Source organism: Muntiacus reevesi, chromosome 2 (assembly GCF_963930625.1).
Source record: "Muntiacus reevesi chromosome 2, mMunRee1.1, whole genome shotgun sequence".
Lineage (NCBI taxonomy): Eukaryota > Metazoa > Chordata > Mammalia > Artiodactyla > Cervidae > Muntiacus > Muntiacus reevesi.
The window spans coordinates 75,799,732-75,825,817 of NC_089250.1; the positions used below are offsets into that span (position 1 = coordinate 75,799,732).

Sequence of the window (26,086 nt, forward strand, 5' to 3'; positions counted from 1 at the left end):
ACATGAAAATTCCTCACAGAATCACGGGTCCCCCTTCCAAAAGGGCCTGGAGCAGATGTCAACACTGATTCACTGTTTCGGGGGACAAAGCCTCCATCCTTAGCAGAGGGCTGCGGGGGAAGCTGGGAACAGGGGCGGGTGGGGCCTCACCCTCCAGCCTCCTTACTTCCCCTCCCCCAGCCAATCAGGAACCAGGAGGCAGCCCAGGTTAAGTAGACTCTTGCTGCTTTGTTATAAATATATTATGTACATCCAAAACATGACATTAAAATATTACTCCGTGTTACAGAAAAGATATTAAGGCCTTCTATTATTTACATTAAACAAGCAAGCACCGTTAAAAAAAAAATAACTGAAACAAAAAAGCCCCACTCTTCCTTCTCCGACAGACCCTCAAGTCAGAGGGGACATCGTGTCCCTTTCCAATGACCAAGACCCTTTGCAGGGGCTGTGCCTTTCGAAGACATCCTCCGATTAGAAACGTCAGCTCTGGCTGGAATCACACAGGCAGATGGGGGAAAGGTCGGGGACAACGGAACCCAGACTCGATCAGGAAATTCTGGCTCCGTCTGGCCGGCTGCCCCCAGACCCCTGCTGCACTTTGCCGCCCTTGGGTGGACAAGCTAGGCTGAAGGTGATGACTGGGGCTGTCTGTCCACCCAGGCCTTCGGAGTCCAGTCTGCAGGGCCACAGCGGGGTGACGGTCCAGGGACACGCAGCTGTGCCTGGGGGCTCCTAGAGCCCTGCGGGCAGACAGACAGGGACAGGTAAGATGACTCAGTGCCCCGCTATCAGCCACGCTGAAGGGCTCCCAGTGGGGCAGGCGGTGGCGGGAGTGTGGGGGGCGGTGAGCTTGTCCTCAGCCCAGGGGATGGCTGAAAGGGCGGGGCTCTTTTTCTTTTTTTGCAGTCAGGCTTGGCAGACAGAGCAGCTCAGGTGGCTAGGGAGGGGCCAAGGGGGGAAAAACGAAAAGAAGGAAATGAAAAAAATCAGTGGCTCAAGTATCGTGTCACAAGGGGGGGTGGGTGGGCTGGAGGTGCCCGGGGCCAGCCCAGGAGGTGTCCTCTCCACCTGGAGTGGCCAGCGCGAGGAGGCTGCTGGAGTTTGGCAGATGGCTTCAGTTTGGGGGAGCTGGGGAAGGCTGGCAATGAGGTGGTGGCTTGGAGGAGTTATTTGATCTTCTGCGCCCATTTCATGTCGTCTGCCCGAGGCTTCTCGCCTGTCAGGGCCTGGATAATGTCCTCCAGGCGTCGCCAGAAGCCCATCTTCTCCAGAGGGTAGTTGAGCCAGCCTGCAGCAGAGACAGGGCAGGGAGGAGTGAGGAGGGGTTGGATGGAGAGCAACAGAAAGAGCACAGAGAGAGAGAGACAGCTGGCCCTGCCTTGGGCAGCGGAGGAACTGGTCTGCAGAGGGCAGGGGAAAAGGGCTGACCAAGGAACCTGGGGATGGGGGCTTCCCACCAATGGGCTGAGGGGCTGCTCAGACATACCTTCAACCCTTCACTCACCTTCCTATTGAGCGCTTACTACATGGCAGGCACAGAGGCAGTATTTCCTATCATTTGGCTCTAATTGCCACCTCTTCCAGGAAGCCTTTCCTGACTATCACTTAGCAGCCCTCTAGGCCTTCACCCATCCTTATTTCTTTACCTGTAACCATCCTCATTAATTTGTCACTTCCTTATGTAGTGTTGGTTTTGATCTCCAGCTCCCAACCAGAACCCCATGTTCTTTCACCGTTGATCCTGTTGGATCCCAGGGCCTAGGATGATGCCTGGCATGGTAGGTGCTAAGTGAATAGTCTTATTTCCATTAAATAAGTCTCATAATCTTATTTAATCTGCATTACAGTCTCCCGCCCGAAGCTTGAACTAGGTATTGTTATGAGTCCCATTTTCCACATGAGAAGACTGTCTTGGAGGGCAGTCTCCCAGTTAGTACCTGGCCAGACCAAGACTGATCCCAGCCCTGGATGAACAATTAAGTGATCTCCGGAACAGCCTAAATTTTACCCCTCCACCTGCTCCTAAAAAGCATGACTTTAGGATGTACCAAAAAATATTTTCTGTGGCTCTTAGTTCTGCTTTCAGAAAGGCAAAAACAAAAAACCCTACAAAATACCTGACCAAACTAAACCAAAGCAAAACCGAACCCCTGCTCCCACACCCATAGGCGTAGCCTGCTGAGTACCCGCTAGGTGACAGGCACTTTGCATCTGCCGTCTGACCATTCACACCGCAGCCCTGGGAGGTGGTGCGTGAAGGAGCGGCTGGAGCCCCATCTTGTGAATGAGAAAACTGATAACCAGGGAGGCTTGTGAGCCTCTGAAAGTTGCATATGGAGGAGCTGAAGGTTACCCAAGTTGGCCTGACTTAACAGCGCCGTGGTGTACTTAACCTTAAAAAGATACCCGCGGGCCCCGGAACACCTGCTCGCCTCACCTCCTTGGCACTGGCTCCCTGACTGTGCACGGCATGTGGGCCTCCTGACTGCCCCCGGGCGCGTGTTCTGGCCTCAGGGCCTTTGCACTTGCTGTGCCCGCTGCTTGGACTGATCTGTCCTTATTTATCCACAGGGCCCCTCTCACTGTTTTCTGATCTCCTTTATAAACAGCCACACCCCGCTCCCCCGACTCTCTGCTCTTCACCCTGCTTCGTCTGTCCCCACGGCATCTCTGAAACCTGGACTTTGCCGGCTCTCCTATCCTTCTGGCCCCCACTGCACACCAGCCTCCTCGCTGCTCCTGAAACAAACCAGGCGAGTGTTCTCCTGCCTCCTTCACCTATTGCTCCTGCCGCCTGCAGAGCTCTTCCTCCAGGTCTCATGACTCTCTCCCTCAGTTCAAATGCCACCTTCTCCAGGAGGCCTTCCCTGACCACCTCACTTACAGGGGCAGAGCTCCCTATTTCCGTCTGCTACCCCCTTCTGTGTTATTGTCTTCCTTGGCAGTTAGGACTGTCAGATGTAGTCCTCATTGCCTGGGATGTCCGCTCTCAGAATGCCATAGAGGTAGGGATTTTTGTGTTTTGTTCACACAGCAGGTGCTCAGTAAATATTTGCTAGATGATGGGTGGTTGGAATCACAACGCTATGAAGAGGGTGCGTGTATGTCTGTTTTATTTACGGCTGTGTCCCTGGCACCAAGAAGACTGCGTGGTACATAGTAGGTGCCCAAGAAATGTGTGTTCTGAGAGAAAGTTCCTCCAGGACTGCGCCTCCTCCCCCGTGACCTCTGCCCCGACCCTGAGGATGGAGTGGCGGTCAGAGCTGGGGGGGCAGCCCGTCCCCTGCTGCCCCGTGAACGCACCTGTGGTGATGCAGAAGTAGGTCTCGTGGGGGGAGACGTGATGGATGCGGTGGTGTTTGCGGGGCAGGATGACGTGCCAGTCCTGCAGGAAGGTGACCCAGCGCGGCAGCCCGAAGTACGTGTGCGACCACTTGTGGATCTGGTTGGTGAAGGTGCTGAAGATGATCAGGCAGAAGACGAAGCACTCCCAGGGGTACAGCTGCTCCAGGGCTTCTGCAGGGCGGGGAGAGGGTGGGTGTCCACAGGCCCCAACGAGCTGTCACGTAGGGCGGGGGCCTGCTGCCAGCCTGGCCCTCATCCCTTGCCCCTGGGCAGCAAACTTCCCGGGACAGCAGGCACCTGGCCTCCTCCTAATGTCCCACACGGCCTCCGGCAGGCTCAGACTCTCCTCTGGCCTCAGTCTTCCCTTCTGCTCAGTGGGCAGAATGGGAATAAGCAGAAGTAATGGTTGAGAAAACAGGCTTTGGAGTGAGGCAGGGCTGGGTGCACGTCCCTGCTCTGACATTTCTTGACTGTGTGAACTTGGGTCAGCGACTCTACCTCTTTGCATCTCAACTTCCTCATCAATGAAATGGGAATAAATCTTGGTCCGGATTCCCTAGAAGCAGAGCCTCGCTGAGACAAGGACTCAGGTGCACGTGATTTATCTGACTGGGGAGGGGAATCTTCTGAAAAACACCGAAGGGAGTGAGGAAAGCAGGACAGGGCAGGGGGAGAGTTAAGCAAAGACGGGATGGGGGGGGTCGTGTCTCAGCCTGATCCTGGGGGGTGGAGGGTGGATTCTGAAATGCTGATGACTCCACAGAGTCGGTCCCACTCAGAGGCAGGGGGCTGGTCTTTTGCAGGCTTTTTGGGTCACTGACTTCAGGCTTATCCCAAGGGGAGGGGTGGGACCTGTGCTGGCAGCTCTCAGAAGGGAGCTCATGGCCGCCACCACCACTAAGAGCAGAGGGGAGAGGATGTGGGCGGGAACCATAAACACTTGGCCCATCTCCCCATGGGGGGCTGCTCCGAAGACCAGCAAAGTGTCAAGTTGTTAGAACAAGACCTGGCTCAGAGGAAGGGCTCTTCCCCTACCTTCTCCTGCAAGAAGGTCAATGAGGCTCAGAGAGGTGATGGGACTTGCCTTGGACAAGTTTCCTTCCCCAAACAGGCAGGACAGAGCTCTGAACTCAGGATTGAGTTTGCAGGCTATGTATACTCTTTCCACTAAGCCCAGGCAGCAAGATCAGAAGCCCCCGGGCCAGGCAGGTGAACTCAAATGAACAAGGTGGAGATGGGGGGAAGGTTAGGACTGCAGGGAGCAGTGGGGACTGCGGCAACCTGGAGAGTGCATCTCGTGTAAGGGGCCCCACAGCTCAGCTCCGGCCCAGCGCAGCCAAGTGGGAGCTAGGACCCAGGTGGGACTGTTCAAGAGAAGCTGGAACACAGATCTGTATGTCAAACAGCCCAACTTTACACGAGGGCAACTAACTGAACTTTTAGAACACTGGAGCTGCGGGAGGCTCGTGGGAGGGGCGCGCATCCGCTTGTGCCCGAGGGCTCCCCGGAGGTCCCCCTGCCCCAGCGGGCATGCTTACCTGGGCTCCGGGTGCGGAACTTGTAGGCCATGTTTAAGAGAGGCAGGAGCGTCAGCAGGCAGTTGTCCCCGTTGGTCTCGATGAAGTCGTGCCGGGTGATTGCTGTTGGGTCGATGTGATGCTCCCGGAACGGCCGGATGAAAGCCTGGGTGGGGCGGGGGGATGGGAGAGGGCACAGAGCCGCCCGGTCAGCCCCTCTCCCTGACCTCCTGCACACACACCCCGCGCGGGAGCGCCTCCTTGTCTCTGGCATGCCGCCCCAGCACAGCACTGCTGTGGGTCCCCCCAGCCTTCAGGCTCTGGGTCTAGCAGCTTTAGCAGAAGATGGATGGAAATGACCTGCTGGGGACCTCCGGCTGGTACTTCCCCTCCGTGGGCCTCAGTCTCCGGACCTGGGCTATGGATAGGGGGTTGGTGACAGCCTCCACCCTCCTCTCCTACCCTGAGGCAGCTGAGGAGGCCCCTTATGCTGACAGGCTGGACCCTTTATTTTTTTCCAGTATCCAACCCCTCCTTCTGGTTAAGAGCCTCCGCTTCTTCTCTCAGTCCCAGCTGCTCCAATCAGGCTGCCTCCTTGGACCCAGCCCGGTCAATCAGAGCGCCCCATTCCTCTAGCCACAGTGCCTGGCTGTGTGACAGCCACGTGATCCAAGCGAAGCCAACGGGGATGAGCTGTGGGACTCTGGTCCTAACTATGGGAAAGGGGGCGGTCTCCGGGGAGTGCTGAGCTGGGAGGACGGATGTCGAGGCAGTGGACCGCCATCCCAGCCACCTTCCCAGGGGAGAGCCCGCCTGAGGGTGCAGCCAGCAGAGGGCAAAGCAGACACAGACGTGGAGAGGGACGGGGTCCAGAGAGTACAGTCTGTTCGTCCTACTGGACACGACTACGCCCTAACTTGGCTTCTAAAGTTTTTAGTACACAGATCAGTACCTTTCTGTGGTTAAGTGGGTACCAGATTTTCTATCGCAATCAAAACTTTATCTGACTGACACCAGATAAAGTTCAATGAAAAGGAACAGTGAGGTGCAGCAGGGCAGGCAGAGGAGAACAAGATGCGGTGTGGTCCCCAAGTTCAAGGGGGTCCAGTGAGGTGGACATGTATCAAAGCTCTCTGTCCCAGGCCTGACGCTTTGGCATCCAGGAAATCCCAGGGGATTCCTGTTCTGGTCTTGAAGGCGGGGGAGGCGGGGTCAGGCTGGAACCACGGTTCCCATCTTACAGATAGGGAAATGGGCTCAGAGAGGAAAGGGGACTCAGCCCAGGTCAGACAGTCCCACCTCCTCCCGGAGGAGACAGGCTGCGCTTCAGGGCTGGGCCAACATACGCACCTTCCCCACGATCGGCAGCTCCACGGAGCCCCAGGTGTCGGCTCCCCAGTGCACCAGGCCGGACAGGAAGTCAGCAAGCAGAGCCCCCGCCACTGTGGACAAGAGGAGGGTGAGCCGGAGCGGGGCCGAGAGCGCGTCCCTGCCTGCTCCCCACGCCAGCTCAGGACGTCACGCGCTCACTCGGTCACGGTAGGGTGCTCCCTTCCCTCCTTGGGACACTGCTCGCTGTGAACGGAGTCGCAGTCTGCCCCTTCACTCGATCGTCCCCAGGGAGAGGCGGGGCCTCACCGGCCAGGTGAGTCTGGAAGAGTATACCGGGCTCAGCCTGCCCGGCCTTTCCCGTGAGGAGCCTGCTGGCCCCGTGTCTCGGACCCACAGTCACCCCACTCTTCTCCAATGCTACTGGTGATAGACGGCAAGGTCATTCCAGGGTTTGGTGCCCAGAAGGAACTGAGGCCCAGACGGAAGCCACAACCCTGCAACCCAGCTTTTACCAATTGTCAATGTGATCACTGGGCCCCCAGCAGCCTTTTCAGAACAAAGACCCCTCAGAGTCCCCCCAAACCACTTGCTCACGTAAGGGTTCAGTATATCCAGAGGGTAAGTGCTGTCACGCCTGGACTCACAAGCCAGCTGTCACTCTCCAGCTGTGTGACACTGGGTGTGTTCCTTAACCTCTCTGCGCCCCAGTTTCCTCCAGATGGATGAGAATGAGGAGGGTTAAAAAAGAACACGGCAGCTATCATTTACTGAATAATTTTTCTCAGTGCCAGACATGCTCGATCTTCACGAATTCTCACCATCTATTAGAGGCTGGTACCATCTTTATTTTTACTTTATAGAGGTGGAAACTGACACTTGGAGGATAGAACTAACTAGACTAAGGTCACACACATGGCAACTGGCAGAGCTGGGCTCTTAAGCTACCTTGGGGTCCAAATATAACTCGGTAGGATGTATCACGACACTGTCCACATGGGGAAACCAATGCAGAGTGGCCAGCCCGCTGCCCAAGGTGACACCCCAGCACCACCCCATCCTGCTCCCCACCACCTGCGTCTCAGCCCTACTGGCATATTCCCCTTCCCTTATACCCCCTTACAAGCCTCTGGGTCTCTGCACTTGCTCTTCACCTGCTGGAACATTCTTTCCCAAAATGTAACACAGCTCACTCCCTCACTTCCTTCAGATCTTTGCCTCAAAGGTCCCCCGAGGACACCTGATCTAAAACCGTAACCACCCCCATCTCCCAGCATTTCCTGCCTCTCTTCTTCTCCAAGCACCTATCACCTTGGACTTCTCTTCTGTTTACTGTCTTTCCCTATAAAAATGTCAGCTCCACAAAGTCAGGAATTTTCGTTTTTTGTTTATGGCTGCATCCCACTTCTCGGCACACAATATGGGTTGGTAAACATCCACTGAATGAGTTGATGGGAGGCGCTAAGTACAGTCTGTAGTGCAGAGGGAGCCCTCAATACTATTGTTATCTTTGCTGCTGTTCAGTCATTTAGTCCATAAAGGCGGCATTCTGCAGGGACCTACTGTGTGCCCAGCGCTAGAGCCAGAAATGCACTGGACATTGGGTGGGCTCATGTCATTGGGACAGAGAGATAAGGGGCAGGGGGATTTCCCAGGTGGCACAGTGGAGAGGAATCTGCCTGCCAGTGCAGGGGACACGGGTTCGGTCCCTGGTCTGGGAAGATCCCACACATGGCAGGGTAACGAAGCCTGGGCGCCACAAGCAGAGAGTAGCCCCTGCTTGCCGCAACTAGAGAAAGCCCGCGCGCAACAGTGAGGACCCAGCACGTTAAAGAAAGAACGGACAGGGTGAGGAAGGGGTGCTGCCCGGGGGCCGCGCTGGGAGGGGGAAGCCATGCCAGGGCTCGAAGGCCGGTGCACAGGCCTGGGCAGCCGTGCTCCTCAGGGGCGGCGGGCTGGGCTGGGGAAGGGGCTGGCGAAGGCTGGGAACCCAGGGCTTTTGCGCTTGCCGCTCCTCTATCTGGCACCCCACCCCCTCCCTGAGACCCCTGAAGGGCTGGCTCCTCCTCCGTCTTCTGGCTCAGAGTAAACACCACGGAGCCCCCGGCTGAAGCCGTCCTCCAGGCAGGTGCTCTCGGTCACGTCTCCTTGCTGGCTTTCCTTCACAGCGCTGCTCGCCATCTGAGGGGACAGCCTCGTTTATCTTCTCCACTTCTCGGATGTGCAGAGGGGCTCAGGGAGGTTGAACCACCTTCCTGAGTGGCAGACCTGGTCTGAGAAGAGGTTAGTCTGCCAGTCTCCAAACCCAGCACCCTTTCATGCCCGTAAACTGTGCCTCAGTAGGTCCAGGGGCATTAATAGAGCTCCTGCTGCATACCACGGATGCTGTGTGCACACTGCCTTGTGTCTACACGAGGGAACAGCGGCCCTGTGGCCGAGCTGGGGGGAGCTAGACCCGGAGTTGGCGGCACTGCTGTGGGCAAACTCCTCGCCTGCCCTGGGCCTCAGCGTCTTCACTTTGCCAGCGAAGGGTCAGCGGAGGTGGCCCCATCCCGTCAGCCTGAACTAACGCTGCCTCAGGAGAACACAGCCCTCCAGCAGGCTCCCTGATGGCGCCCAGCTTCCCTCCTCACCCTGGTTCCATGCAACCACCAGGCTGCTTCCCATAATTATACATTGGTTTTGCCAATTCTGAAACTTCACACAGATGGATCCTTATGGGATGTGCTTTCTTGGGTCTAGCTTCCTTCACTAGCATAATGCTTCTAGAGGAATCCATGTGGCTGTCTCAGGAGTTTATCCTTTTCATTGCCAAATAGTATTCCACCACCTGGATGTACCACAGTGCACTTATCCATTTTGCTGGTGTACAATGAGGCTGTTTCCAGGTTGGGGCTGGCATGACTCGGCTCTGGTGAGCTTCCATTCACAAGCCTGTGTGAGGACATATGCCCTCATCTTCTTTGGGTAAAGACGTCAGCCATCTACCTACCTATCCATCTACCCACCCATTTCCTTATATATTTTTATTTGATATTTATTGAGCACTTATAGTTACCAGGCCCTGTGCCAGCACCTTAAATGTTTTATCTCTCTTAATCCCTAAACTGTACCAAGGCCAGTCCTAAGCCGGTTACAGATCTCATCTCCTTAATCATCCTAAGCACTTAATCCTTACAGATGATGTGTGCGTGGTCAGTCGCTTCAGTCACGTCCGACTCTTTGTGACCCCACGGACTGAAGCCCGCCAGGCTCCTCTGTCCATGGGATTCTCCAGGCAAGGATACTAGAGTGGGTTGCCAAACCCTCCTCCAGAAAATCTTCCCAGCTCAGGGATCGAACCTGCGTCTCTTATGTCTCCTGCATTGGCAGGCGGGTTCTTTACCACCTGAGAAACTCCTTACAGATGATAATGATAATAAAAACAATATTAGAAGAATGTTTTATAACCACAGTTGACACTAGGGTGCTTCCTGTGTGCTGGGTCCTCTGTCAAAGGTGTTAAAAAAGTGTATTATTGGGTATATAAATCCCCAGAGATTAAACACGTGCTGTGCAGTGACCGCTCTCCAAGGGGAGTAACAATACGAAAGGGAGGTGGTGAGAAACTGGACAAACACCACTTGAGCCCGGTGGTCAAGGTCAACGTCACGGTGACAAATCATGCTGAGAGTACATATCCTTGCGATAGATGGTGATGAAAATGGCACTTGACCTCTGGGCTCTTCCTCCCCAAGACACACAGCCCACGAAGAAAAACACTAGACAAATCCCGGCAGACGAGCATCCCACAAGATACCAGCACTCCCCCAAACTGTCCAGGTCACTGAAAACAAGGAGGATCCAAGACACTCACAGCTCAGGAACCTCAAGGGACATGACAACTAAACGTGATGTGGGATCATGGATGGGATCCTGGGATAGAAAAAGGGCAGTAACTACAAATTAAGGACATCCGTATATGCCGCTGCCTTTACAACGGACGACCAACAAGGACCTACTGCACACAGCGCAGGGGGCTCTGTCAGTAAGTGGCAGCCGGGATGGGAGGGGAGTGTGGGGGAGGAGGATGGTACGTACGGCTGAGCCGCTCCGCTGTGCTCCTGAAACCATCACAATGTTGTCAGCTGGCTATCTATCCTCCAACATAAAACAAAAAGTTAAGACACAACCAACCAACCAAACAAACAAAAAAAACCCAAGAGACCACATAGTTCCATTTACATGAGATACCCAAAATATGAGAATCTACTGATACAGAAAGATTGGTTGGGACTTAATGGCTAAGAGGTACAGGGCTTCTTTGCAGGGTGATGCAAGTTCTAAAGTTGACAGTGGTGATGATCAGGTAACGTGGTAAATTTACTAAAATCTACTGAATTGTGCACTTTGTATGGGTGAACGAAATATTGTGTGAACGATATGTCGACAAAGCTGTTACCTAAAAAAATTTTAAAAGCTGAAAAACACTTAAGGACCTCTGAATGAACTATGGACTTTACTTCATAATAATGTATGCGTATTGGTGCATTCATTGTAACACACATATACTAATATGAGGTGTATTAATAAGGGGGAACTGGGGCCAGGGCTTATATGTGAACTTGCTGTACTATCTGCTCATTTCCTATAAATCTAAAGCTGTTCTAAAAAAGGAAGTCCATTTAAAAAAAAAAGGGTACTATCTCCCTTCATGTCCACTGTGATGGGCCCCACCACATCCCACTTGCCAGAGGAAGAAGTGAGACCTGGAGGGTAAGGAGCGGTCAGGGCTGCTGGTCGGTGGGCAGAGACCAGAGAGAGGGCTGTTCCTGACGACGCTGAGCCTTCACGTCCAGATCTGAGACAGGAACAGTACTTATGTCACTTAAGTACCATCAGCTAATAAAAAGGGAATGCAGGTCCTAAGGGCTTCTCAGGTGACCAGGGGGTCAAGAATCCGCCTGCCAGTGCAGGAGACACAAGAGACGCAGGTTCCATCCCTGGGGCGGGTAGATCCCCTGGAGAAGGAAGCAGCAACGCACTCCAGCATTCTCGCCTGGGAAACGCCATGGATAGAGGAGCCTGGTGGGCTACAGTGCACGGGGAGAAAAAAGTCACACAGAGGAGCGCTGGGCACACACTGCAGGTCCTTGGGACACAGTCAGCGTCCTTCCAAGCGGCCAGTTAGTAGCTAAATATCGCTCCCCTCTCGGAGCCTCCGCGGTGTCATCTGTCCAGTGACCAGCCCCTGGCCTTTTCTGGCTGCCCAGCAGGGAGGAGGGACATGGGCTTTACGGAGATGCCAGGAATTATTTTTGGAGAGAGAGTCCTGTCCCCGCCACCATGAGGAAATGGCTCTGTGATCTATAGGCCATGGCCGTTTCCAGAGCAGCGAGTCCAGGCCTCCAGGCCTGCTGCCCAAGTCCTCTTTAACGGGGGCAGGGCTGGCAGAGGCGGGCACACAGAAGCTTCTTTGTCCCAGGGCTGGTGCCAGCGCCTGGTGGCTGGCTCACCCTGGGGGAGGCCTGAGCCTGGTCACCACCCTGCCTGCAGGATATGGGGCCAGGCTAGGAGACCATGATGACTCACCCCAGCTACCCTGACTCACCCTGAGACCCTGAGACAGCCCCGGGGCCTCCATTTCCCCACAGGCCACGCGCTGGGACTTCCCCGCCCCGCCCACCCTGAGGCCTGGTGTGGAGATGGGGCTGAGACAGAAACAGACCCCGCTGAGGGCTGGTCCCTACCGTGTGTTGTGTGTGTGTGTTTAGTCGCTCAGCTGTGTCCGACCCTCGGTGACCCCTCGGACTGTAGCCCACCAGGCTCCTCTGTCCACGGGATTTTCCAGGCAAGAATACTGGACTGCGTTGCCAGTTCCTCCTCCAGGGATTGAACCTGCACTGCAGGTGAATTCTTTCCCTGCTGAGCCATCAGGGAAGCCCTGGTCCCTCCGGTCCTGGGGCCAAATCCTGTCTTTACCACCTTTTGGCTCAAATCCAGCAGAGACTCCTCCAGGAGGCTCCTCCTCCAGGGCAGACTCCTGACCGTGAGGCCGGCCACGACCCGACCCGAGGCCCTGTGACTACTGACTCACTGCTGACCTCTGCACTCACCGCGCCTTCAGCCTGGAACCCCCGCCCGCCTTGGTCCGCCAGGAATTTCTACTCCCTCCTTCGAGCACCAGCTCACCACCCCCACATCTTCCTCCACGTTCCCCAAGCGCAGCAAACCGCTCAGGGCTCCCTCGGCCATTCCCGGGTCACCCGTCCGCGGCGGCCAACGCCTCCCTGTGCTGAAGACCCCCAGGCGGGCAAAGCCGACGGTCGCCTCGTGGCCCCGTCTGGCTGCTCTGCGTGGTGGCTGCTCCTCGCTGACCCCCAAGTCTTCTGAAACACCTTCTCGTCCAGGTCTGCGCGACCCCGCTGGCGCCCCACCTCCCCTCTTGGCTGGCTCTTCCTCCTCTTCCCGCCCTGGAAGCCCCGGGGGTCCCAGGCCTCTGCTCTGCTCGCACACAGCAGCCCCCCCAGGGGCCCTCGGCCAGCACCTGGGCTTCGAACAGTCTCCGCTCCCGGGACTCCCGGATTTCCGGTCCCGGCTTCCTGCTGGAGGCCTTCCAGCGGCCGGCTGGCAGCTCCTCTCTCGCGGCTCCTGCACCTCCTTCCCGGCTGTTGGCGGCCTCTCCCCTCAGGCTGCCAACCCCTCTCCCTCTCACCGCCACAGCCAACCTGTCAGCGCCTTCTGGCAGCTCACCCTTCACAGCGCATCCGGCTCTGACGACTTCTCACCACCTCCGCTGCCCTTCTGCGGGCTGGGCCACCACCTTCGCCTCCCCTCTAGCCCTCCCTGCTGCATCAGATGATGTCGGCTCCAAGGACAAAAGGTCAGTTTTCATTCCAATCCCAAAGAAAGGCAATGCCAAAGAGTGCTCAAACTACCGCACAATTGCACCCATCTCACACGCTAGTAAAGTGATGCTCGACATTCTCCAAGCCAGACTTCAGCAATATGTGAAGCGTGAACTTCCAGATGTTCAAGCTGGTTTTATTTATTTTTTTAGTTAGGAAAAGTTTTTTCAATTTAATACTAGACTTTCAAGGATTGAGATGCAAGCTTTTTATGCAATCAAGCTGGTTTTAGAAAAGGCAGAGGAACCATTGACAACATCCGCTGGATCATCGAAAAAACAAGAGAGTTCCAGAAAAACATCTATTTCTGCTTTATTGACTACCCAAAGCCTTTGACTGTGTGGATCACAATAAACTGTGGAAAATTCTGAAAGAGATGGGGATACCCACCTGACCTTTCTCCTGAGAAACCTGTATGCGGGTCAGGAAGCAACAGTTGGAACTGGACATGGAACAACAGACTGGTTCCAGATAGGAAAAGGAGTACATCAAGGCTGTATATTGTCACCCTGCTTATTTAACTTATATGCAGAGTACATTATGAGGAACGCTGGGCTGGAGCGTTTCTGGAATCAAGATTGGAATCAAGTTGGAATCAAGACTGCTGGGAGAAAAATCAATAACCTCAGACATGCAGATGACACCACCCTTATGGCAGAAAGTGAAGAACTACTAAAGAGCCTCTCAATGAAAGTGAAAGAGAGTGAAAAAGTTGGCTTAAAGCTCAACATTCAGAAAACTAAGATCATGGCATCCGGTTTCATCACTTCATGGCAAATAGATGGGGGAAACAGTGGAAACAGTGGCAGGCTTTATTTTTGGGGGGCTCCAAAATCACTGCAGATGGTGACTGCAGTGATGAAATTAAAAGATGCTTGCTCCTTGGAAGAAAAGTTATGACCAACCTAGACAACATATTAAAAAGCAAAGACATTACTTTGCCAACAAAGGTCTATCTAGTCGATTATGGTTTTTCCAGTAGTCATGTATGGATGTGAGAATAGGACTGTAAAGAAAGCTGAGTGCTGAAGAATTGATGCCTTTGAACTATGGTGTTGGAGAAGACTCTTGAGAGTCCCCTGGATTGCAAGGAGATCCAACCAGTCCATCCTAAAGAAGATCAGTCCTGGGTGTTCATTGGAAGGTCTGATGTTGAAGCTGAAACTCCAATACTTTGGCCACCTGACGTGAAGAACTGACTCCTTGGAAAAGACCCTGATGCTGGGAAAGATTGAGGGCGGTAGAAGGGGACGACAGAGGATGAGATGGTTGGATGGCATCACCAACTCAATGGGCATGAGTTTGGGTAAACTCTGGGAGTTGGTGATGGACAGGGAGGCCTGGCATGCTGCAGCTCATGGGGTTGCAAAGAGTCGGACACGACTGAGCAACTGAACTGAACTGAACTGAACTGGCTTCAAGGGGACAATCACCAGTGGCTTCTCACGGCTTGTAGAATAAAACTCCAAGTTCAGACCATGGCCTTTAAAGCCCCGCACGGCTGGTCCCCACGGGTCTCTGAGCTGCCCCCAACTACTTTTCCTTTGGTCATTTTCTCCAGCCACACTGGCCTCCTTTCTCTTCTCCAAGTGTGTGGGGCTCACTCTGCCTGGAGAGAACCCCGGAGAGAACCCCTTGCCTAGCTCCCTCACCGCCTGCAGGTCTCTGTGCAAATGTCACTTTTCCAGAGAGACCATCCCTGACCTCTTACCTATCATCTTCCCTGCCAGTTTCCACCAATCTTGACTTTGCCACCCAGGATGGCATCATCTGTATTTATTAACTGGGCACCTTTTCAAGCCTTCTGGCTCCTTGGCTTTCTGGGGCCTGCCAGGGGCACGAGAACCCCTGGGAGATAGCAGCAGGCTAGAGGTGGCTTCTGTAGGCTGGCACAGTGCCCTTCCTTCCGGCGTGTCAACACAGAAATCAGGGTGGCTACTTAAATTGATCAGGAACTGTGCAAATACTGCTATCAGGGAATTGTCGGCTGTTATCAGTCCAGAGGCAAAGGTGTTTGGTGGAAGAGCTTAGCTGATAAGCAGAAATCTCCTGACCCCAAGGTTGGAAGATCTGGCCCCAGTGGGGGTGGGGTGGGGGGAGGTGGTGACCTACACGGGGTGCCCAACCTCTTGGCTCACTCAACCCACACGGGGGCTCTAGTGCCATGGGTCCTTTGCCCAGATTGGGCCAGCCGCTGAGAACACGTTCTCCCTCCTACTGCAGGCCATACAGTCCCTACTCAGGGAGTCTGTGGTGTAGGAACTGGGCGGGTCTGGATACACCATCCCAGACCCCGCTGCTGCCCGACAGGCAAACCACCCGGGTCCCAGAGCACGTGATCGAAGCTCTCTCGCCTGTTGCCACCTACAAGTCAGAGCCCAGGGTGGGGCTTGGCACGTGGTGGTGTTTGTTGTCGTGTAGTCATTCAGCCGTGTCCGACTCTAGCAACCTCATGGACGGCAGCCCGCCAGGCTCCTCTGTCTATGAAATTTCCCAGGCAAGAACACAGGAGTGGGTTGCCATTTCCTCCTGCAGGGGATCTTCCGGACCCAGGAATCGTACCCGCGCCCCTGAGGTCTCCTGTATTGGCAGGCAGGTTCTTTACCACTAGTGCCACTGGGGAAGCTCTTGGCATGCAGCAGTCTCAGGAAATATTCACAGTTAAACTGATCATTGAGAGGCAAGGTCGGGGCCCCGGGGAGGGAAATGTTGGGCGGTTCCCCCTCCCTACCTCGACCCAGTCGCTGCCCTCTCAGCAGGGATGCATCTGGCCCTCACAGTGGCCCCAGCCAGCAGGAACTGCGAGCAGCCTCTTTCCAGATGTGGCATAGAGGCTCAGAGGTGTGATGACACTTGCCCAAGGCCACAGAGCCTGGGAGTGCCAGGGCTGATGTGAGCCCAGGATGTAGTGGTCTGCTTGTGATCACCCCCAGATGGGGTGTCGGGGCTCTCACTGTCAACACCACTCCCTTGAACATGCTGCTCCAAGGCAGAGAGGCCGGGGTGCAGGTCCTTCTCGCCCCTGGACAGAGGGGGCACTCCTGGCTCCTGTGGGCAAGGCCTGGCTCCTTAGCACTAATGGGTTACCCTCCTTCCCTCCAGCTGGTCCGGCCCCCCCTAGCACATGCCCACTCCTACCACAGACCCCGACGGCTCAATTAGCAGGCCCAAGTGCTACTGGCCTGGGTGGCCAGAGGCTTTTAATGAGACCGTGGAAGCTGAACACTTGGGGCCGGCCGGCTGGACCAAGGGCACAGCGGCCGCCGAGCCTGGGCGGGGGGACAGACAAGCACTCAAGACAGAGGGGAGAGCAGAGGGCAGAGTGCGGGCAGGAAGGAATGAAGTCACCCCAGGGCCCGAGTCAGAAACTCTGTCGTGCTCTCCGTTTTGAGGGGTGACTCCAGCCGGTCCCCGCTCTAAGGCTCGGTCTCCTGCTCTGGATAACGATGCCAACGATGGCAGTGCCCATCGCCCAGGCCGTGGACGCATGCGGACTGGCTGATGGAAACCGCTCGGCAGGCACCAACGCGTGCAGCGCGTCCATTCATTCACTCACTGATTCGGTGAGTATTTACAGAGCACCTACTGTGTGAGGCATCGCGTCTGCGGACACAGCAGCAAAGACGCACAAGTCCTGACTCTCGGGGAGAGGATGTGTGAGCGGGGGAGGCAGGGGACAAAGAAACAGAACATAGGACAGCGTGGGGCGCAGGGTGCACGGCAGGGCTGCTGCTGCTGAGGGAGGTGCTCCCTGCGGGGGACGAGGCAGTGAGCCACGCAGGGCTCCGTGGGCAGAGTTCAGGCTCAGGAAGGGCCTGTGCAAAGGCCCCGAGCCAGCGGCACGTCTGACGGTGCCCGGGGAGGCCAGCGAGGAGGCTGGTGTGGCGGAAGCGGGGTGAGCCGACGGGAGGAGGGAAGTGACGGGAGGAGGGATGGGGGCCAGGCGGTGCTGAGGAGCTGGTGTTTTGTTCTAAGTAGACCGGGGACAACAGGTCAGCGGTGTGAGCTCATGGGGGATCCGACGGGATCCTCCCGGCTGCCTGTGGACAGCGGACAGTGAAGGGCTGAGGTGGAGGTGGGGAGGCCACGGAGGAGGCTTCTGCCACAGTCCAGGCCGGAGGACCGTGCTGGACCAGGGAGGGGATGGTGGATGCTGGATACACTCGAAAGCAGAGCCAGGAGACTCGCTGATGGTGTGGATGTGGAGTGACAGAGGGGAGGAACTGAGGATGACGCCCAGGTCTCTGGGTCAAGCAAGGACACAGCTGCCACCTGTGTGCGATGGGAGACAGGGTCCCCACAGCCTGAACCGCATTCCTGTGCACACATGTACACACACGGGTGTGAGTCGCCATCAGTGTGGCGCAGACACTAGGTAGGTCTCTGGCCCCTGGGGAAACCGAGGCAGGCAGCGGGGCTGCGGGGACTCACCCACGCCCAGCATCACGAGGGGCGTTTGCTCCCAGCGGGCCAACAGCAGGAGGTGGACCACGTTGTGGGCGATGAGGCTGAAGCATAGGACCACGCAGCACCACTCCTGGAAGCGCTTGCCTGCGGGCAGAAGGGGCGAGAGTGAGCGCAGGGCGGTGCGATCAAGGATCAGAGCCAGGCGGCCGGTCCCGGCGGGGGGCGGTGCTCTCTGTGTTCCGTCTGCAGTGCAGACGGCAGGCTGAATGCAGGGACAGCCCGCCCATTTCACAGAGTGTCACTGAGGCCCAGAGAATGGGACAGGTCTGTCCAACGTCACATACTCCGGGCCGGCTGTGTTAAACCAAGCCCTTCTGGGCGTAGGCCTGCCGCCCACGAGGCTGGCCTCACACGTGCTGGGTCTTTGGCAGACAGAACCGCAATGCTGGTCTCGTGGGCCCCTTCAGGCTCTCTCTAGAGACCCCTGAAGGAATTTTAATGAGCTTCTTTTTTTTAAATTCCCATTATTCCATCACCTGCCCCCTTCCGGTAGGCAATTATTTGGAAGCGCTACAAACAGCTTTTAATTATGCACATTCAGACCCTGCCCCAAGTCCATCAAGTGAGGCTCCAGGCAATGAGTCAGGAATTCAGGAGAAACTGACCATGGTTATCACTTCCATGGCTCCAGCCACAGGGCTGATGAGGGGGTCTCAAGCTCTTAACATCTCCAGGGGTTGGACAGGTGGTTTAAAGCAGTGAGCTGGGCTGGGTGGGGGGAGTGGGACACCGTGGCACATGTACCCTTCCTAAAGCACTAGGCACTAACTGGCTGACTGTTGCCAGGACAGGCAGTGTGGGCCCAGGGAGGTCAGACCCTCTAACTCTCCAGAGGAGCCAGAAATCAGGATGCAGGTGTGAAACCACCTCTATAATTCTGGCACATATTTTTAATATCCTGTGGGCTGGGACAGGCTGATTTCACTCAACTGCAGCTTTGTTGAATGTATCAAAACATTGAGAATAACCTCAGTGTCCACTGTCTGGGGAATCAGACAAGTTAATTTGGTTTACAGTGTCTCTGTTGCCAGGCAAAAAGCCTGGGTGACTGTTCCGATGTGGCTGACGGAGGGACTGGATATTCAGGACAAACTGGTAAGTGCAAACAGCAAAGTGCCAAACATCCATTTACATAAAAAAAGAGAAAAAAACAAACAACTGTAGAGCTAAGACTGTCTTTTCGCCTCCTTTTGAATTTAAAATTTATGAATGTGATATTTCAGCAGAAATCTCATAATTATAAATTAAAATTTTAAAACGCCAAAGGAAATAAAAACACCGTGTGGGTGACGCAGCATGCGACATGGCCCCCAGAACAGTTTTCTCAGGCAGCTGGTCTCAGGACAAACCTCTTGCAGATCCCTCCGTGGAACCTCCACCTCCAGGAAGCCATCCACGATTCCTCCTCTAACGCCTGGGATCCCTGACCACGGGGCCCATCATGAGAAACTGCCTGCATAACGTCCCCCCTCCCCTCCCTCAATGTCAACTCAGGAGGCCTAGGACCGTGCCTGCCTTGCACAGCAGGGCCCCGGCATGCGTTGGTGCTTAATAAGTGGAATAACAAATTCCTAACTACGATCCTAGAGGAAAACTGCCAGGCTTTGCTTCTGGGCACCCTTCACTGAAGCGCTGCCGGACAGGGAACGGGCTCAGGGAGAGAACGGGCCTTGTCCAGGCTGCAGAGAGTGGACTGCGCCCCGAGCCAGAGCCAGACTTCCGCCCTGTGAGAAGACCAGGGCTCAGAGCGGGCAGAGGACACGCCCAGGGTCGCACCCCTTGTACAGACGGGGACCCCGGGGCCCAGACAGGGCCAGGATCCTCAGGCCTCACGCGGCGGCAGCTGCAGAAGCCCCTCGCCGCCCGCTCCGCAGTCAGGGGCTGCTTCCTTGGCACCACGGGGCCCCGCCACCCCAGTGGCCCCACCTGGGGTCACCGTGACGCGACCCTGAAGGGCTCTCCCTCTCGTGGCTCTGGTCTGAGGCCAGGATGGGGGGCTGAGGAGCAGGAGGCCGGGAGGCCAGTGGTCAGGGATGGGAGACTCCTCAGCATGACCTGCCGCCCCCAGCCTGCAGCGCCAGCAATGAGATTAAGTGACAGGAGCAATAACCAGGCCAATCGCCAGCTGGGTGCAGGGTGCAGGCCACGCCAGAGACTCTGCAGACCCACTCTCTCTGTCTTATCTCATTTACCTATCTAGGGCCGCACTTCAGTCTTCCCAGCATCAGGGTCTTTTCTAAGCATGAGATGGTTGGATGGCTTCGCATCACTGACTCAATGGACCTAAGTCTGAGCAAGCTCTTGGGAGGTGGTGAAGGACAGGGAAGCCTGGGGTGCTGCAGTCCGTGGGGTCGCAAAGAGTCGGACACAACTCAGCGACAGAACAAACGTGCACTGGGTCTTCTTGGCGACACACAAGCTTTCTCCGGTTTTGGGGTGCGGGCTTAGCTGCCCTTAGTGCGTGGGATCTTCCCGGAGCAGGGATCGAACCCACATCCCCTGCACTGGCAGGCGATTCTTACCCACTGTAATACCAGGGAAGTCCCTCCCGCTGCCATATTTTGCTCTTAGTTTTTTTTTTTTTTAAAGGAGCTACACTTAAAAAAAAAAACAACCCTTAAATTCCTATTTTCCTGCTTCCTTTAAGAACACAGGCTCTGGCCACCCCAGGTCTGAGCCCCCCTCAGATGGGGGCAGAGCTCCCGGCTCACCCCAGCCCTCTCCTCTCCCTGTGGTCTCATCCTGGGGGCTTCCCCTGGTGGCAGTGCTGGCCAGGCCCCTGCAGTCATCTGGGTTTTCAAACCTGAGGCACAGTCTTTCATTCAAGTCTCAGTGCCTCAAGGGAGGAACTGTGTGATCCCACTTCGTGGATGAGGAAACTGAGGCTCAGCAGGTAAAAACCAAGAGCTGGGTTTGGATCCTGTGCCTGTAAGTGGGACACCTTAGCCTGGATGTTTGGGGCTGTCCTGATTCCAGAGGTAGCCAAACTCTCTCCCCTTGCCATGGACAACGTCCTGAAATCTGAGTATTTTCCCATCTAAACTGTCTCTCTGGGCTCTGGGATCTGGAGTCTTCTGCAGAACAGTGCCTCAACTATGACCCAGAAAAAACCCATCTATCATAACAAGCGGCATTCACAGAGCACCTCTTACATACGTACACTGCAGGGAGGATCCCAGCCAGCGCGGCCTGCCGTACCCCAAACGCTGGGGACTCTGCCCCGACCTTCAGAGGGGGAAGCTAGGCCTGGAGAGGTGAGGTGGCCGAAGTCCCTCGAGAGTCACCAAACTCAACATGGACAGTTAGCCGGGCCGGGACCGCACGGTCAAGGGGTCTAAATGGTGCCACGTCACAGATGGGCAGGCTGAGGCCGCGGAGGGAAGGCCTTTCCTCCGGAGAGAGGGCTCGGGCCGCCCCTGGCACAGTGCCAGGCTTTGTTTCCCTAAGCCAGCCCCTGGCTTGACCACGGTCGGGGCCAAGGGACACAGGTGATGCCTGCGGCCTGGGGAGGGGCCGAGCTGGCGTGTGGTGGCTTTGCCCGGCTGGCAGGGGCGGGGCAGGGGGCACCTCTGCCTTCCTGGGGACAGGTCACAGCCGGAGGCCTGGCACCGGGCCCGGCTCTTCTGGTTTCAGTCAGACAAGCCCTGGAATCTGCCCTTAAGGTGGGTCCGGGGCCACTAGGAGACCCTCGGCCTCAGGGAGGTGGGGGGACAGGAGGTAGCGGGGAGGCAGGGCCCAGAGAGGTGCAGAGGAAGACAGACAGACAGACGGGGGAGAACAACATCACAGACACAGAGGTGAGAGGCAGGGAGAAGAGGGGGGAAGAGACGGGGGTCTCTACACACACGGAGATGGAGAGAACGAGTGTGGCCAGAGAGAGGGAGAGACAGACACGGCAACGAGGGAGACAAGCCGGGCCAGGAGTGTGACGGACCAGCCTGGCCGGGAGGGGCCTCGGGAGGCCCTCTGGGGACAGAGCCCAGCTCAGCTCCAGCACGGCAGGCCAGGACCCCCACCCACACCCCCCACCCACGCTGAGTGCCTGTGTCCCACAGGCCGGGGGGGGCTCCGGGGACCCGCCAAGATCCACCCCTGGAGCTGGCATATCCACACATCCAGAGGTCAGCTGGTACCTGCCAGGAAGCGGGACACCCGCCTCGCCTCCGGGCGTGCCCGTGAGGCTGGGGGAGCCCTGCCCAGCCCGCCCACCCTTCACAAAGGCTCACCTGGCAGAGGGCCTGCAGAACCCACACTTGGACCCTCTACGGCTCCCAGGCCCCAGGCACGTCCTCGGGGCAGACTCTCAGGGTCCAGGGGATCAGGCAGAGGCTCTTCACCCCAGGCGGCCCCGATCAGACCCCTCACGGCTCCCAGCCGACACTAGGCCCACCGTGTCTGGCGCCAGCCCTGCGGGCATGCCGCCCTGCCGCCCTGGAACACGGGCCCCCTCCCGCACCCCCACCTGGGTGGGCTCACGGCCACAGCGGAAGATTCGGAACACGGAACCCAGAGCGCCCGCGAACACTGTTCAGGTTCTGGCCCTGCTAACTCTGTGACCGTGACCGTCACTCTTTGCTAAGCCTCAGGGAAGGTCTTAAAGACGGACAGGGTGCAGCCACTCCAGGCCAGCCAAACAGGTGGTGTCCCTGGCAAGGCTGACCTTCCCCTCTGGTGGGCAGAAGCAAGCCGAGTCCCAGGCAGGTCAAGTGCTGGGAAGAACACGTGTGGGGGGGTGGGCTATGAGGAGGCTACAGGGGTCTCGGTTTCCTCCCCTGTAAAATGGAGTTAATACCAGGATGCCCCTGAGACAACTGTAGGGAGGCTGAAATGAGCGTAGGGAGGAAACGCCCAGCACACAGTCAGGGACCAATAAATGTCAACTATGCTAACTGCCTGATTATTGCTGCCAGCTGTCACGGTACCAACCTACCTCTGGCCCCGTGAATCTCAGGAATTCAGTCCCGGAACCCAGAACCCTTCGTGACTCTGCCCTGGCTCCTTCTGCTCCAACCCACGGGCCGCCTCGGTCTCCCGCGAACACTTCAGGCTTGCTCCTAACCTCAGGGCCTCTGCACTTGTTATGTCTGTGTCCCTGGTCTGGACCAATCCTTCCTCAAATATCTTCTGGCGTCCCTCCCTTCTGGTCTTGGTTCAAATGTCACCTGCTCAGGGAGGCCTTAACTGCCCCCCCCTAAAATGTGACTGTCCCCAACTTCTCCCTTTTCGGCTATTTGTTCCGCAGCACTTGCCAGCACTGGGCAAGTAAGCTATTTCTCTTATTTACTGGGTTTACGGAAGCCCAACTCTGTTTTCCCTGTTTTGTTCACCACTGTTCCCCCACGGCCTAGAACAAGGACTGGGACAAGGGTCCCAGTGCTCAATATGTTGTATTCAGCCTGGTCCCTTACTTTATAGGCCAGGCCCAGAGAGGTGGAGGTGCTTCCCCAAGGTCAAGGGACAGAGGCAGGTAGACAAGGCCTATGGAACTTAGGGAAGCCAGTCTATTTCTGCTTCACTCCCCCCCCCCCTCGAGGCACTCCCCTTGCCCCACCCAAACTCCAAGTCGGGAGGAGACAAGGCCTCTGATTGCAGGTTTGGGACACCAGGAGACTGTCTGCACCCTTAAATCCCTGAGGGGCTGTGCTTCAGACGGTGAGGGGCACTTGGGGAAACCAGAAGTGGACAAAGATGCAGTCATGGTGGAATGAGAAGGGGGGGTCCACAGGGGTGGCTCAGAACACCCTTATGATTTCCATGTCTGCAGGGTTTACTTGAGTGGGTGCAGCTGGACCCCAAAGGAGGAGGCCTCTGAATCTTACCCTGGATTTCCAGGTGGTGAGCCTGAGGACCACAGGGATGAGGCAGCGTACCCCAAGACTCACAGGAAAGGTCGGGCTATTGCATTAATAATAGAGATTGCCCGTTGTATGCCAGGCACAGCACAAGATGGATGATCTCATTTCCCCTCCCCAGTGACACTAAGGAACAGATAAGCTTTATCGTGTACCCATCTTAGAGGTGACGAAACTGAGGCTCAGAGAGGGCCAGCCCCTTGGCCCAGGTCACACAGTTAAGAAGCGGAGTCAGGATGCTAAGTCCAGGCTGCCCCAGGGAGCACAGGAGGTTTTAGGTTCACAAGCTGGGTGCTGCGGGAACAGGTTGAAGACACTATGGCATCATGGGCCAGCTGCCCAAGTTAGGTATGAAAAAAAAAACACAAACCAGACTCAGAACATGAAACTGCAAATCCAGAAAGGCCTCTGGTGACCTAGGACTCAACGAGAAAGCAAAGGGCCCAAGGTTACACACACAGCTATGGCAGAGACAGTATGCAAACCCTGGCCAGTCAGGGCAGAAAGCCAAAGGCGGAAGGACTCGTTCTCACCCCAGGCAAGGGCTGTCTATGCATGGTGTCCCCGTCCCCCTGCCGCAGGCAAAAGGAAAGATGTCAGAATGTTTAACAAATAAATAAAGCTGGATGAGAGCTGAATACCCAAGCACGGGGACCTCCCAGTCACCTGACTCTGGAGTTCTCAAAGGCAGTTCCTTAACCCCTGGGGACACTTGGCTCTGCTGGGGCCTGGCAATGAGACTCGTGAGGCTCAAGTGGAAGTCAGAGAAGGGGGTGGAGGTCGGTGCTTGCTGGAGCAGAAACGGTAGGCCCAGCAGGAAGACACTGGGACCTTGTCCTGGGGGCAGAAGCAGAGCAGGGTCTCTAAGTTTGTGGTCTGGCCTGTGGACACCCCCAAGTCCCTATGGAGGAGGTTCATATAAACATCTACATGGGGGAGAGGAAATGGCTGGGTCTGGGGCTTAAAGTCTGAGAGAAAGCTTAAACTGGAAGGTGTGCAGGGAGGGCCCTTACCACCCAGAATTTCAAAATACAGTGTGACAGTTAATTCGGGGGGTGCGGGCGGAGGGATGAGGGTCTGTAAACTGAAGCTATAAATCTAGGATGGGGCTTTGGAGGAAGGGCGTCTGGGGCACTCGGTGCCTGGGGCCCCCTGAGTTGAGGTTCCCAGAGCAGACCTGCTATGCTCAGATTTGTGGGGTGAAGTCACTACAGCCCAGGGACCCGGGAGGGGGGCAGACAGGGTCCTAGGGTGTGAAATCTGTATCTGGGGAACCTGGGATTGGGTGTGACGCTTACGGGGGCGGGAGGGGGGGGTGGCAGTGCATGTCGCTGAGGGGGGTGCCTTCGGCTTGTGGTCTTGGCGTGGTGGATCCCCAAGACTAGGGGCTCTTTACAGCCGCGGGGACCCCGGGCTAGGATTGGGATCCGACAGCGTGATGGGAGCTGTCCGTAGCCCGAGGAGTTGATATGGCAGCTCCTTGATCCGGGGGGCTGTCTTTGCACCCACAAAGCCCCGTGGCTGGGGTTCTGGTTTGCGCTTGGAAGCGGCGCTGGGGTGGGGTCCCCAGACTTTGGGGCGCTACTTGCAAGTTAGGAGCAGCGGCTGGAGCTCTGCATCGGGGCCTGAGGCTGGGGTTCCGATCCAGGGGACCCGGGATCGCGGCCCCGCAGCTCAGGCCGGCTGGTGACTGCGGGCCGGGAGGGGGGCCCGGAGGTCCTACCTGGGGAGTAGAGCGCGGCCAGCTCGCGGGCCCCGGCGTGCTGCGCGCCCCAGCGCCGGCAGGACGCCGCCTCATCGTCTTCGAGTTCCGGCTGCTGGCCCGGCCCGTCTTCGGCGCCCGCCATGGCCCCCCGCCCGGCCAGCCCGGTGCGCTCCGCTGGCGGCGGCGGCGGCAGCGGCAGGGCCGCGGAATCGCGGCGAGATCACGCCGCCCAATGACTGCCCGGCCCGGGGTGCGGCCGCGGCGCCGGCGGGGGGCCTCGCCCGGCCGCGCGTCACAGCCAATGGGGGCGCGCGCCGGAGGCAGCGCCAGCCAATCAGCGGCCGCCGAGCCGCAGCCAATCGCGGCGCGCGGGGGGCGGGCCCGCAGCGTGCGGAAGAGCCGGGGGGCGGTGCGTCTCGGCCCCACGCGCTCCTGTGCGCGTCGCCGTCGCCCTGCGGGTCGCATCGCGCTGACGGCCCCGGTCGGGCTGAGTTTACCCCCCGGTGCCGAGGGCCGAGGACTGAGCGGGCGTCTCTTGGGCAGGCGCAGGCTGGCGTCTGTGACGGGCAGGGGACGCGCGGGGAGGGCCCCTGGCCGGGGAGGGGAGGCCCCGTTTGAGGGTCCCTGACCGGGGCCGGTTTCAGCGTCTCCGAGGACCCCGAGCGTCCCCCGCACCGTGGGCCCACCTCGCGCGGTGCCCCCGGGGACCGGCCTGACCGGGGGGTGGGGGCAGTGTCCCCCGGAGGGAGGAGACAGGAAAGTGGTGAGTCTCTGTCAGATTTGGCGAGCGCTGACTATCTGTTGGGCGCCGGGCCAAGAGCTCGACCGCAGGGTGTTTTTTACTCACGGTCAGGAGCTGGGTGGCCTCCTCAGAGGCCCCTGTCGCCGCAGCGCCCCCCCGGGTACCCCGTCTCCGGTCACTGTGACATCACCACTCCTTCCCAGTGCTCGTCGGAACGGACGGTGCCAGGCTCCCCCCGC

At 57.2% G+C, this 26,086-nt stretch overlaps 1 protein-coding gene across 1 annotated transcript; it reads right to left on the reverse strand.

Annotated features, from left to right (window-relative positions):
- Positions 1-213: 213 nt before the first annotated feature.
- On the reverse strand, positions 214-25,361 carry PEDS1 (plasmanylethanolamine desaturase 1). The gene is made up of 6 exons (XM_065922161.1): positions 25,124-25,361; positions 17,513-17,632; positions 6,216-6,307; positions 4,887-5,031; positions 3,307-3,519; positions 214-1,291 (listed from the first exon to the last, which is right to left on the reverse strand). The coding sequence occupies exons 1-6, from the start codon at positions 25,245-25,247 to the stop codon at positions 1,170-1,172; spliced, it is 816 nt and encodes a 271-aa protein (XP_065778233.1). The 5' UTR covers positions 25,248-25,361; the 3' UTR covers positions 214-1,169.
- Between the last annotated feature and the right edge of the window lie 725 nt (positions 25,362-26,086).